At 42.5% G+C, this 13,539-nt stretch overlaps 1 protein-coding gene across 1 annotated transcript in view; it reads right to left on the reverse strand.

The window, feature by feature from the left end:
* STYX (serine/threonine/tyrosine interacting protein) overlaps positions 1-12,545 on the reverse strand; it is a 40,651-nt gene extending 28,106 nt beyond the window's left edge. Inside the window, exon 1 of the mRNA XM_081083987.1 lies at positions 12,167-12,545. Coding sequence (XP_080940113.1) covers positions 12,167-12,223 — 57 coding nt within the window. The 5' untranslated portion in view covers positions 12,224-12,545. The remainder of the gene's footprint in view (positions 1-12,166) is intronic.
* Positions 12,546-13,539: the final 994 nt, after the last annotated feature.

Here is a 13,539-nt window from a genome sequence, read left to right on the forward strand (position 1 = left end):
TTACTAGTATGTGCTCTTTGGTAGCCATATGCATTCCTTTCTCTTGGACATGTAAGTAGCAATGGAATTGCTAGATCACAAGGGTAAGCCTATATTTGACTTTACTAGACAATACCAAAAGTTTTCCAAAACCAATTTACTAGTACACTTCCACCAGCAAGGAATGGAGGCTGTAGTTGTTCCACATCCTCATCACAGTCATATTTTAAGTAGCACTGTACATGTGAGATATAAGACAAAGCCTAGGACTTGCTCAAAGTGAGAAGTCAAATAAAACATAAAAAGCTGGTCCCTAGCTGGTTTGGCTCAAAGGACAGAGCGTTGGCCTGTGAAATGAAGGGTCCCGGGTTCAATTCTGGTCAAGAGCACGTACCTTGGTTGCAGGCTCCTCCCCGGCCCGGGCCCTGGTCAGGGTTTGAGCAGGAATCAACCAATTGATATACTTCTCACACATCGATATTTCTCTGTCTTTCCCTCTCTCTTTCACTCTCTCTAAAAATCAGTGGGAAAATATCCTCGGGTGAGGAATAAAATAAAATAAAATAGAAAGAAAGAATTCACACAGGTAAGTTCCAATGAGCTCACAATAAAAAAAAAACTGACTAAAAAAAAGGTGGTAGTGGAAATGAGCTACCATGAAAAGCAGATATAACTGAATGACATCTACAGACATGCAGATAGGACAATGATGAAAAATTCACAACACATATAGCTATGGCCAGTGTCACTCAGTTGGTTGGGGAATCATCCTATACACTGAAAGGTGGTGGGTTTGATTCCTAGTTGGGGCATGTAGAAGAGAAAACTGATCGATGTGTCTCTCTCATATCCATGTTTGTCTGTCTGTCTCTCTCTCAAAAACAATGACGATATCTTCAGGTGAGGATTAAAAAAAAACCCACACCAAACATTTAATACGAGAGTAGCAAAAATATGACAATCAATTAAGAAACTCATTTTAAGAGAGGCAATGGAATATGTAGAAACGAAAAAGTGCAATTGAATTTAAAAAAGAAAAAACAGTGGGTGAATTAAACAGAAGAAAGAACACGATAAAGAAAGAATTTGTGAACTGGAAAATAGAAGTGACCTTTCAAATGACCTAAATTCAGAGATGGAAAATATGAGGCCTCAGAAGAGGGGAGGAATCAGATTGCAGTGTGCACTCTTTGAAGCACTTAGGAGCAGAAAGGTAGAAACATTCCTGCCTGAGTGGTCAGCACATATTGTAGCTAAACCCAGTGACAGGTTAGCTGTGGTCTTTCGCTTACCCACAGAGATCCAAGAAAACAAAGCAGTGCAAGAGAAAACAAAAACACTTCAGCACAACGTACTGGACAACAAAAAATCTCTTCTTATTGACCTGCTAAATAAAGAAGGATTACTCTTTTTAAAAAGCAGATTGCATTCTCTAGGCAGAGGGGAAAATCTATCAAATACCATGAAACCAAGGCAACAAGGTATCTCAGAAAGAAAATGAAAACATCTCCAGAAAATAAACTTAAAGACATCAAAATATATTATTTAAATGACAGAGAATTTAAGACTGCAGCTCCTAAAACTCAACAAAATATAAGAAAACTCAGGCAGTTTAATGAAATAAAATAAAATAGCTCAGTTGGTTAGAGAGCCTTGTTCCGATATGCCAAGGTTGCAAGTTTGATCACCAGTCAGGACACATACAAAAGAAATACTTTACCAAAGAGATTAATCTTTAAAGAACCAAATAAGCCCAGCTGGTGTTACTCAGTGGTTGAGCATAGACCCAGGAACCAGGAGGCCATGGTTTGATTCCGATTAAGGAACACGCCCCGTTTGCAGGTTGATCCCCAGTAGGGAGCATGTAGGAGGATATTTCGGTGTCATCGATGCTTCTATCTCTCTATCTCTCTATCCCTTTTGCTCTAAAAATCAATAAAGACATTTTTTAAAAAGGACCAAATAGTCACTTTCTCTCTTCCCAGAGCACACCCTTCTTTTCAAGTGTACTTTCTTAAGCTCCAAGGGCCCTTCTTTTGCCTCTGAAATTTGTTTCCTTAACCCATTTCTTCTATGCCTCATTTTTACTACCTCTATAACTTTCTAAATAAACTTCTCATAATTTGGGTTCTTAGCTCTGAATTCTTTCTTTGCAGAACTCAAGAACCAAGGTCCAACTTCATTGTTTTGACAGTATCACCAGTTAATGTAGGTGCCTTATCGCCCTCTCAGTTGGCTAGAGGCACCTCCTTACGCTTTCAGTCTCCTTTCTTGGAACCTACTCAATGTGGAGTTAAAGGTTAGGGTCCTTAGCTCCAAGAGCCCTTTCTCTTATAATTTGAAATAAAAAAAAAAAAGATCCAAACAGAAACTCTGGAGCTGAGGAACTCAATAAACTAGTGAGCTTAGGAAATAGCACTGACCAGATGGAGGAAAGAAATAGAGCTATGGGAAATAGAAATCTACAAAGGATGTAGATGGAAGAATAATAAACTTGAGAGGAAAGAAAGAAAAGAAAGAAAAAGAAAAGGGAAGGGGAGGGGAGGGAAGAAGGGAGGAAGGAAAGAAGGAAGGAAGGAGAGGGAGGGAGGGAGGGAGAGGGAGGGAGAGAGAGAGAGAGAGAGAGAGAGAGAGAGAGAGAGAGAGAGAGAAAGAAATTCTATGAGAATATCTGACTCCATCAGGAAGAGCAATATAAAAATAATGGTATACCAGAAGGAGAAGAAAGGGGGAAAAGAACAAATAGCCTACTCAAACAAATAGTTGATGAGCCCTAGCCGGTTTGGCTCAGTGGACAGAGCATCAGCCTGCAGACCAAAGGGTCCCCAGTTCAATTCCAGTCAAGGGAATGTACCTTGGTTGGAAACAACTCCCCCCGCACCCCCACCCAGGGCTTATTTTTTTTTAAATAATTTTTATTTCTTGAAGTATTTATTACAAAGAGTATTACATATGTCTCCTTTTCCCCCCCCCTTGACATTCCCCCGGCCTCCCCTACCTCTTAGTGTCTTGTGTCCATTGGTTATTCTTATATGCATGCATATAAGTCCTTCGGTTGATCTCTTAAACCGCTCCCCCCAAACCCTCCCCAGGCTTCCCACTGTAGTTTGACAGACTGTTCAATGTTGCTCTGCCTCTGCATCTACCCCTGTTCATCAGTCTATACTGGTCCCCATTATCTGTCCCAACCTCACTGGAGCCGTCCCAACCTCACCAGGGCCGTTTAGTTCTCACCAGGGCCGTCCTGACCTCACTGGGGTCATCTCTACCTCACTGGGGCTATCCCTACCTCACTGGGGCCGTTTCAACCTCACCGGGGCCGTCCCGACCTCACCAGGGCCGTTTCAACCTCACCAGGGCTATACCGACCTCACCGGGGCTGTCTCGACCTCACTGGGGCCGTCCCGACCTCACTGGGGCTGTTTCAACCTCACCGGGGCCGTCCCGACCTCACCGGTGCCGTCTTGACCTCACCGGGGCCATTTCAACCTCACCGGGGCCGTCCCGACCTCACCGGGGCCGTTTCAACCTCACCGGGGCCGTCCCAACCTCACCGGGGCCGTTTCAACCTCACCGGGGCCGTCCCAACCTCACCGGGGCCGTTTCAACCTCACTGGGGCCGTCCCGACCTCACCGGGGCCGTTTCAACCTCACCGGGGCCGTTTCAACCTCACCGGGGCCGTCCTGACCTCACCGGGGCTGTCCCAACCTCACCAGGGCCGTCCCAACCTCATCGGGGCCGTCCCGACCTCACCAGGGCTGTTTCAACCTCACCGGGGCCGTCCCAACCTCACCGGTGCCGTCTTGACCTCACTGGAGCCGACCCGACCTCACCAGGGCTGTTTCAACCTCACTGGGGCCATCCCAACCTCACTGGGGCCGTTTCAACCTCACCGGTGCAGTCTCGACCTCGCTGGGGCCATTCTGGCCCCGGATGCCGTCCCAACCCCACTGGGGCCGTCCCAACCTCACCAGGGCTGTTTCAACCTCACTGAATCCATCCTGACCTCACTGGGGCCGTTTCAACCTCACCAGGGCTGTTTCAACCTCACCGGGGCCGTTTCAACCTCACCAGGGCCGCCTCGACCTCACCAGAGCCGTTTCAACCTCACTGCCACCCAGGGCTTATTGCAGGAAGCAACCAATTGATGTGTTTCTCTCATACTGATGTTTCTCTGTTTTTCCTTTCTCTTCCACTCTTCCTAAAAAATCAATGGAAAATATCCTCGGATGAGGATTAACAAAAACAAACAAACATACAAAACCACAAAAAAACAACAACAAAGAGTTGATAAGAACTTCCCAAACCCATGGAAAGCACTGGATCTTTGAATCCAAGAAGCAAACAGAACACCTAATTATCTCAATCCCAGAAGGCCTTCTCCAAGGCACATTATATTAAAACTATAAAAAAACAGTGACAGGCCCTGGCCAGATAGCTCAGTTGGTTATCAGCAGTTGCCAACCTCTCGGACATCACAGACCACTGGATGGTGACCGCTGCTCCAAAGGTTTCCTTAAACCAGCGGTAGCCAACCTTTCAGACCTCACGGACCACCAGTGGTCCAGACCATCGGTTGGTGACTGCTGGATTAGAGCCCGTCCCGATATGCCAAGGTTGCAGGTTTGATCCCCAGTCAGGGCACATACAAAGAACAACCAATGAATGCATAGATAGGTGGAACAACAAATTGATGCTTCTCTCTCAAATCAATTAAAAAAAATTTCTGAAAAAGAAAGAATTCTCAAGGCAGCCTGGGAAAAGAAGACAGTAAACTATAAAGAAAATCCCATTAGGGTTTCAGCAGAAATCCTAAAAGCCAGGGGACAGTGGAATCAAATATTCCAACCATTTGACAGAGAGAAATTACCAGCCAAGAATAATATATCCAGCAAAGTTATCCTTTAGATATGAAGGAGAAATAAAGACTTTTCCAGACATACAGAAGCTGAGTGAATTTATCACAAGATTTGCACTACAGGAAATGCAAAGGGGTTTTTCTATTCAAAACTACGAGTAAGATGACTAACAGACAGACAGAAACAGGAAATTGCAACCCTTATTCAGAAAAGGTACTATACACTTAAATATAACATAAAAAATAAAGGATAAAAACATTTTTTAAAAAGACAGTTAAAAAAGAAACATAAAAGGGGAGGTGGTAAAGGCCTGAATTTTCAAAGGGGAAATAAAGGAACATTCAGAAGAAAAAAGAACTGCTGTATATATGAAACTTTCTTTTCCAAAGCCTAATGGTAACCACACTGAAAAACAAAACAAAACACACAGACACATAATATTAAAAAAGAGAAAATAGTAAACAAATAAAAAAAAAATCATAGAATACCACCAAACTAAAATAACAGACAGAAACATAAGGGGGAAAAAAAAACAAAGGAGACACAGAGCTACCAGAAAACAAAAGATATAACAGCTACAGGTAATCCTCATGTATCAATAATCACCCTAAATGTAAATGGACTGAACTCACCAATAAAAAAGGCGCAGAATAGAGGATTGGATTGAAAAAACAAAACCCAAACAATATGCCGCCTTAGGGAGACACATCTCAGCAACAAAGACAAATACAGAATAAGCACACAACAGATGTGCATTCGGTAATCATTGCACAAGATACTATGAATCATTTTTCTTTTTTTTTCTTTTTAAATAGCCAGCCTTATTTTCTTGGAGCAACTTGTCAAGCCGTGAGAAAGAAAAGTGATTAAAGAAACGTGTACTTTTGAGTTTACCTAAAATAAAATCTCTAAATTGTGCATGATAAAATAAAAAAAATGGGAAAATATATAGGGAAATGAGGTTCTGCAATATCATTTACCAAAAAAAATTTTTGAAGAAAATAATTTTCACTGTCCAATAATTTAAAACATTTTATATCAGATCAAGCATGAACATATGGGATAGAATTCAAAATTTACCTGAAAATTTGAGTGAAAAAGAGGCTTCAAGGAAAGGAAAGGTATTATAGGAGTAAAAAAGCAAGTTATAGAGAATGAAAAATTATTCCTATGCATAGGACAGATAAGTTTGCAGACTCCTTAAGTGAGTATCAGGACTTACTATAACTAGGCTTGTATCCTTTGAAACTTAAAAGCTTTCTATCATAGAATATTTCATTTGGAACTATTCTTGATCTCAAGAGTCTTCCCTCCTTGTTGCCCTAGCCTGGATTACTACCTACCTACAGAACAAATCTTAAACCTTCTTAGTCTACCATTCCTGCTCATGCCTTTGGCATACTGTATCAAGATTTTAAAAGTTATCCATGCTCACAGTCTTGCTCTACCAGACATCCATAGGTCTGAATAGATCTATAATAACCAAGTCTTGCCAATCATAATCTCTGCCTGCCCATACTGCTCCTGAAATCATCACTTTAGAAATGGTGGTATTATGAATTGGGCAGACTCCTAGTATAACTGTCAATCTATTGAGTTAATATTAATTAGAAGAATCAATTTCCCAAATTTTGTTGATTAACCAAGTAGCCCAACTATATTTTTCAAACCAAAGCAAGCCAACTAAGTCAAAATACAGTGGGGCCTTGACTTACAAGTGTCCCGACTAACAAGTTTTTTGAGATACCAGCTGTCTCTCGGCCGATTTTTTGCATTGAGTTGATAGAGTAATTTGAGTTTAACGAGCTCCTTAACGAGCTCGGTCTTGGGACGAATTCGTAAGTCAAGACCCCACTGTATCCCTAATTGTGAAACACACCTGCTCCTAATAAAAATTAATTCACAAGTGAAAATCCTCCAATCATCAATGATAAAGGGTACCATATATTATTAAGACATCTTTCATTATATCTTCTTTCTCATGCAAATGCAAAGTTATAGCAACTATAAAACTGCATTATGGGGCAGAAAAATGTTAAAAAATGTTCGAGGATCCATCAATAAATAAATGGCTTGGCCGGTGTGGCTCAGTGGTTGAGCATCAACATATCAACCAGGAGATCACAGTTCATTCAATTCATGGTCAGGGCACATGTCTAGGTTGCAGGCTCATCCCAGTAGGGGGCTTGCAGGAGGCAGCTAGCTGATCAATGCTTCTCTCTCATCACTGATGTTTTTAACTCTCTCTGAAATCAGTAAAAATATGTTTAAAAATAAATAAATAAACCAAAGAATATATATGAACCAAAGAATATAGGCTATAACCATTAAGGTAAATAAAAACTCAATTCTTACTATCAGGTAGATTAAAACACATAATTTTTAGAAATGCCAAGATAGATTACAAATATTACATAGGTCGGGAACAACTTGGGGAGAAAAGAATGATCAGAATTCTATATCTGATCTGGGACGTTTCAGAAACCATAAATTAGTATTACAGTCTCCTCCCAAAAATGTAGTCCTCTTTGAGAATAAGCCCGTTGCTTTAGTTGCCGTACCTTGCTCAAACTTTGCCAAAAACAAAGGACTAAAGATGTCCACTCAAAAACAAAAGGGTTGGGAGAATATGGGAAGACAGAGAGGCATTCAAGTAAAATGCTTCTATATCAATTTTTCTTAAACCTGCCCACCTTCGTTAGAATTATCTGGCTCCATCTCAGACGAATTAAATCAGAATAGATGATGGTGGGTCTAGGCATGGCTATTTTTAAAAAGTTCCTTAGGTAATTTTACTCTAAGTCAGGTTACAAAAGCACCACTAAATGTAAAGGTACTAGGAAAGGGATGCTCAAGTCAGTGCTATTAAGTAAGCCCTATTTTTGATGATGTACTAAGGCAGTGGTCAGTAAACCACGGCTCGTGAGCGACATGCGGCTCTTTGGCCCCTTGAGTGTGGCTCTTCCACAAAATACCACGTGTGGGCGTGCACGTACAGTGCGATTGAAACTTCGTGGCCCATGCGCAGAAGTCGGTTTTCGGCCTGGGCAAGTCTATTTTTAAGAAGTGGCGTTAGAAGAAGTGGGGGTATGTTCACTGAGGTCGACCCCTCAGATTGAGGACGTTTTTAGTAAAGGCCAGCTTAGGAGTACCCTAATTAAGTTAATAACAATGTACCTACCTATATAGTTTAAGTTTAAAAAATTTGGCTCTCAAAAGAAATTTCAATTGTTGTACTGTTGATATTTGGCTCTGTTGACTAATGAGTTTGGCGACCACTGTACTAAGGGAATCAAAAGATAAAGGGCCCAGCCGATGTGGCTCAGCGGTTGAGCATGGACCCATGAACGAGGAGGTCACAGTTCTATTCCTGGTCAGGGCTCACACCTGGGTTTCAGGCTCGATTCCCAGTAGGGGGGCATGCAGGAGGCATCCGATTGATGATTCTCTCTCATCATTGAGGTTTCCATCTCTCTCCCTCTCCCTTCCTCTCTGAAATGAATAAAAAATATCAAAAAAAGATAAAGAAAAAGATAACATTTAAGTTGCTAACCTACAATTAAAGTAAATTATATTTCACTTTCTACCTGAAAATAGATTAATTTTTGAATTATAAAACCAACAGTCCTAACTATGCAACCAATTTGTTTAAAAAATTAACACTGTAAAATTTATTTTTCTTCCTCACATCTAAAAAACTACTATAATCTTGCCACAAGTAAGAAAGATTCTATCATCAAAACTGTTAAACAGAAAACCACAGGCCCTAAACGGTATCACTCTTGATGAAAGCCAATGATACCAAACCTAGATTGACTACCTGATTCTTTTTTGTGTTTTTGTTAATCCTCACCAGAGGATACCTTTTTCCATTGACTTTTAGAAAGAGTGGAAGGGAGGTAGGAAAATGAGAAAGAGAGAAACATCAATGTGAGAGAAAATCATTGATTGGTTGCCTCCAGCACGTACCCTAACTGGGGCTCAGTATCAAATCCACGAACCTTCTGTGCTCAGGCTACCACTCTATCCAACGAGAAACAATGGACAATGGCTAATACCCGATTCTAAACACAGTTTCAGCCTCTTCCAGAATCATAATCTTAAGCAGTCTGGAATTGATTTTTTAAAATACATTTTTATTTATTTCAGAGAGGGAAAGAGAAATAGAACCTGGGGATCGAGTTCGCAACCCGAGCATGTGCCCTGACCAGGAATCTAACCTTGACCTCCTGGTTCATAAGTCCTCGCTCAATCACTGAGGCATGCCGGCTGGGCCATCTGGAATTTCTTATCTGTCTGAAAAGCCCCCCCGCCTTCCCTTTAGAGGAAGGTGTCCTAGCCTGAAATAATTCACTTTTAATTTCTTGGTTCCATCTTCATTCTGCCTATAAAAACTAAAAAAGTTGGTGGAAATGTCATTATGCAATGCATGCCTATAGTTAACTAGTTGAGTGCAGGGAAAGTGCTGACAGCCATGCAGAGGAACACAGTAAATGCAAAGGTACTTAATTGGAAGAGGGTGGGGGAAGAGGGGAGGAATTAAAGCATTACAGGAACTGAGAAAAGATGAATATAACTAGGGCATACAAAGAAGGGAGCAAGAGGAAGAATAGCTCATAATGAGGTTAGAGAGGTAGGCAGATTCAAGAACACCTTGGACCCTCCAGATGATGTTACAGGTTTAACTTCATCCTCAAAACAACGGGAAATCACAGTGTTTTTAAACAAAGGAGTGATCTTTTTGCAAACTGATTTGAACACAGCTAAATTTTTGCTCATGTAAAAGTGAAATGCTTTGCCTCTGACTCCATCTTGTTCAAGCCTGCGTTGTTTCTGTGACCTTCAGGATAACAGCTCCTGCTTAGTCTTGCCTTTCAAAGCTTTGGGGCACTTCGGACTGGTAACACAAACACTGACCTATAAAGAATGCCCTGACCAGCATGTCAAGAAACTTGGAAGTAATGTTCTTAAAGAGATGATAGGATCATCAGGCTATCACAGCTTGATCACATCCATCATTAACAGTATTCTTGCTTTACTTGAATTCCATTTTTACTAAAGCAAGATTTGGATTGTACTTTAGTTTTCATGTAGTGCTTCCTATGTGGAAGACACTATGCTGGCTGGTCATGCTAACTACATTTAAAACCATTTGACACTTCACATATCTCAGTGGAAATTAGTTTATCAGTTTAGCATGAGTAACTACACACCCTATTTAATGGGTATTTAAAGTTTTGTCTGCCCCAAAAGCACTCTCCATCTTCTGTGGAAATGTCTACCAATGATGAACTTCACTATCCTAGCCAAGGAAGCAGGTACATGACCTAGCCTGGGCCCTTCATTATATTTACCACTTCCTGGCTGTAGTGACTGATCCAAAGGATGGGCACAATACCCAAGCTGGGCCAGTCCTCTAGATTTTAAACACTGAAGCTTGGAGAAAAGTGCTTTTATTCCTCAATGTGTAGGCCCCGGAGAAGTCGATGGCCAAACGCCATACTAGTGAAAGAGCCCAAGGAAAAGCAGAGACACTGAGAAAGTAAGGACAAGCACTGATGAGAGGCAGTGGCAGCTCTGATGCACTATAATACTGTCTAGTCAGGACCCTAAGATTAGCTGCACCTCTAATTTTCTGGATTCAGTTACTTCATGTCTTTTTGCTTAAGCTAGACTGATTTTGCAACAAAAAGAGAAGAAACATCTAATGTTATAAAATAAGGAATTAACTGGCTTTCAGTAGGTAGTATCTGTTATCATTATCTACTAGACTTTAAACATTACTTCTGTCCCACACAGAGAACAAGAAAGCTATATTTTCAGTAAGATTTTATAATTTTTGCAGGGATAACACATATTATATACACAATAAAAGAGTAAATTAAAATCTGTAAACATTTTAAACTGGAAATTTTAGGATTAGAGCAGGGAAGAATTGAGGTCCTCACTGTCTTGTGCTACTCTGTTACCATGGACTTATTCTCAGTAAACTGCAATATCTTCACCTGAAAATTGGGGATGCTCTACATTATTCCTAAGTTTGCTTCCAGTGCTGAAATGACTGAGTACTTATGAAGATATAAAAACATACTCCTCATTTACACTATTCCATATTAAACAAAGAAAAAAGTTAAATTCATTATTAAACATAAATTCAACTTTTTTTTTTTCCTATTTGAGTCTACTCTGGCCCTGGCCAGGTAGCTTAGTTGGTTAGAGTGTCCTCCCCATACCCCAAGGTTGTGGGTTCGATCCCTGGTCAGGGCACATACAATAAACCAACCAGTGAATGCATAAGTAGATGGAACCACAAATCGATGTTCCTCTCTCTCTCTTTTTCCCTTCTCTCTCTCTCTCTCTCAAATCAATAAAAATGTAAAAAAGAATCTATTCTGAAAACATATGCAAATCTCAAGGATCACTACCACAAGCAAAAGATCCCTCCAAACAAAAAAATGTGAACCCCAAGTGAAGATATTCAATAGAATGAATATTTGGTATAAACTGAATGGTCTCTTAAAAACAGAGCGTTTTCCAATTACTTTTTAAGATATTTAAAACTAGAAATGTTAGATTTCTTTCTTTCTTGATCGTGCTAACGCATGCCTTGTCCTGTTACTAATTTAGAGTTCAGAAAATTCTAATTTAATATTCTGCAATACACTTGAAGTAACGAGTAGATGGGGGGGGGGGGGGGAAGACACGAAAAAAAAACCCAGCAACACAAAACTCAATACAAAAGTTAGACGGGGGAAAAAGTAAAGTGGGTTATAAAAAGAACTCCAGTAGAAATCAGGAAGCCAAGCTATATAAGAATTTTATTACTAACTTCCCTCCAAAGGGCAAGGTTTCTGATTTAAGTTTTCAGACTCAAATAAGCCAGCTTGTAGCTCTGCCTCAAAACAAACAAACAAAAACAGCTACTTTGGGAAACTTCTGCAAAGGAGCATTTTGAACGTCAGCCCCCGTATCTAGTCCGCACGTGGGTGAAGTCCCACAGGTGAAGTCTGTGACGCCAAAGCCATCCCTCAGATGGAGAGTAAAAGCACCGTTTCCCTCGCATTGCTTTTCCTCGACGCTGACTCGGGGTGGGGAGACGGCTTCTGCCCACCTCGTTAAATTAATGACCCCGGACCCAACCCGTCGGCCGGCGCCTGCGGAGGGCAGGACCTGAGCCGGGGAAAGCGCCACCGCCCCCGAGCGGGAGGCTCCTGCCTGAGACCCCGGGACGTCAAGAGGCAACCGGGCTCCGGCAGCCTCGGAGGCTCCCACGGCTGGGGCCTGGGATTCCCCTCGGCCTGTGCGTGGCGGCCAGGGGCAGACTCACCTCGGCGTCTTCTTTGCCCTGCGGGAGCGAGGGAAACTCCAGCTTCACGTCCTCCATGATCCCGGCCGGCGGACTGGTGGGTGGGGTGGGAGTAGAGTGATTCGCCAGCCCGACCGTCGGGCCGGCAGCGGCGGTAGAGGAAGAAGGGCCGGCGGACCGAGGGCTGGCGGGCGGCGGCGGCCTTACAACTGACACACGCAGACCAGAGGGTCCCGGCGGCGGCGGCGGCGGCGACAGAGGGGCAGAGGCGGGTGCGGCGGCTCATACCCGGCCGCCATGCTGTTGCGGTCTCCCTCCCCCGGAGTCCCCGCGCCCCGCAGGCGGCCCAGACTGGGGTACTACCACGAGCCCCACAACCGTCTTCCCTTTTCCTCCGGCCCTCCCCGCTCCGGCCAGCCAATCCCAGCCCACGCTCGCCCTCGGCCCGCCCCCCGCGGCCGCCAGGTGTCAGCGCGCCGCCGCGCCGCCCCCTCGCGACAGCGCAGCCGCAGGGGGCGGCGCCTCGAGGGCCCGTGCGGAGCTCACCGGGGTGGGAGGCGGGGCTGCGGCAGGAGGGAGGGAAGGCCTGAAGGTCCTGGGAAAGGCAGTGGGCGATCAACCAGGTCGAGCCTTCCACACAGACGCAAACCTCTTCCTTGGTCTAAGAATGGTCAGTACATCCCAGCCACCAGTAGCTGGGATCCGAAAGGAAAACCATGGTTTCTCCCTTCTCAGAATCCTGCGCAATCTGTGGTGAGGTTATAACCAAGAGTGATGAGTGAAGCGTTCATCTTAAAAGTATGCTCCACAAAAAATGAAACACCCATCACTTTTAAGCAAATTGAAATGGTGGGCTTCGGTATATGACAACTAGGAAATCTCAAGAAATGGCAAATAGAAAAAAGTCCTAAGAAATAGAAATGGAATGGATAACTCAGTAAATTGTACATAATACTGAAGAAAGGTCTCTCCCTTTAACTTGAAGGGTATGAATATTTCAAATGGTGATGAACTACATGGCTTTCGGTATCTTTTAAAAAGGACTCAGAGTAAATACTATATTGTTAATAAAGATTAGGTATATGATGTTCTCTCTGGACCTACGGAGATACTGTTATCCTTTTTGTATTTAAACAGATGAGGAAAATCAAGCTTAGAAGAACCCACACTTTAAATATTTAAGGTTTGTATACCAAACTGATTCCTGAAAAAACCACCACCAAAGTAAAAAAGCAAGTCATTTATTAATTAAATTGCAAATTACAATGGATAGAGAGAATCACATGGGTATTTGACCTAGACCCTCCAACACAAATATCCTATTACTTTTCATATTGTCATATTTATGAAACATAGTCAACATACAGACAGCAATGGAACTGTTCAATAGTTTT

This window comes from Myotis nattereri, assembly GCF_964212035.1.
Source record: "Myotis nattereri genome assembly, chromosome: 1".
Lineage (NCBI taxonomy): Eukaryota > Metazoa > Chordata > Mammalia > Chiroptera > Vespertilionidae > Myotis > Myotis nattereri.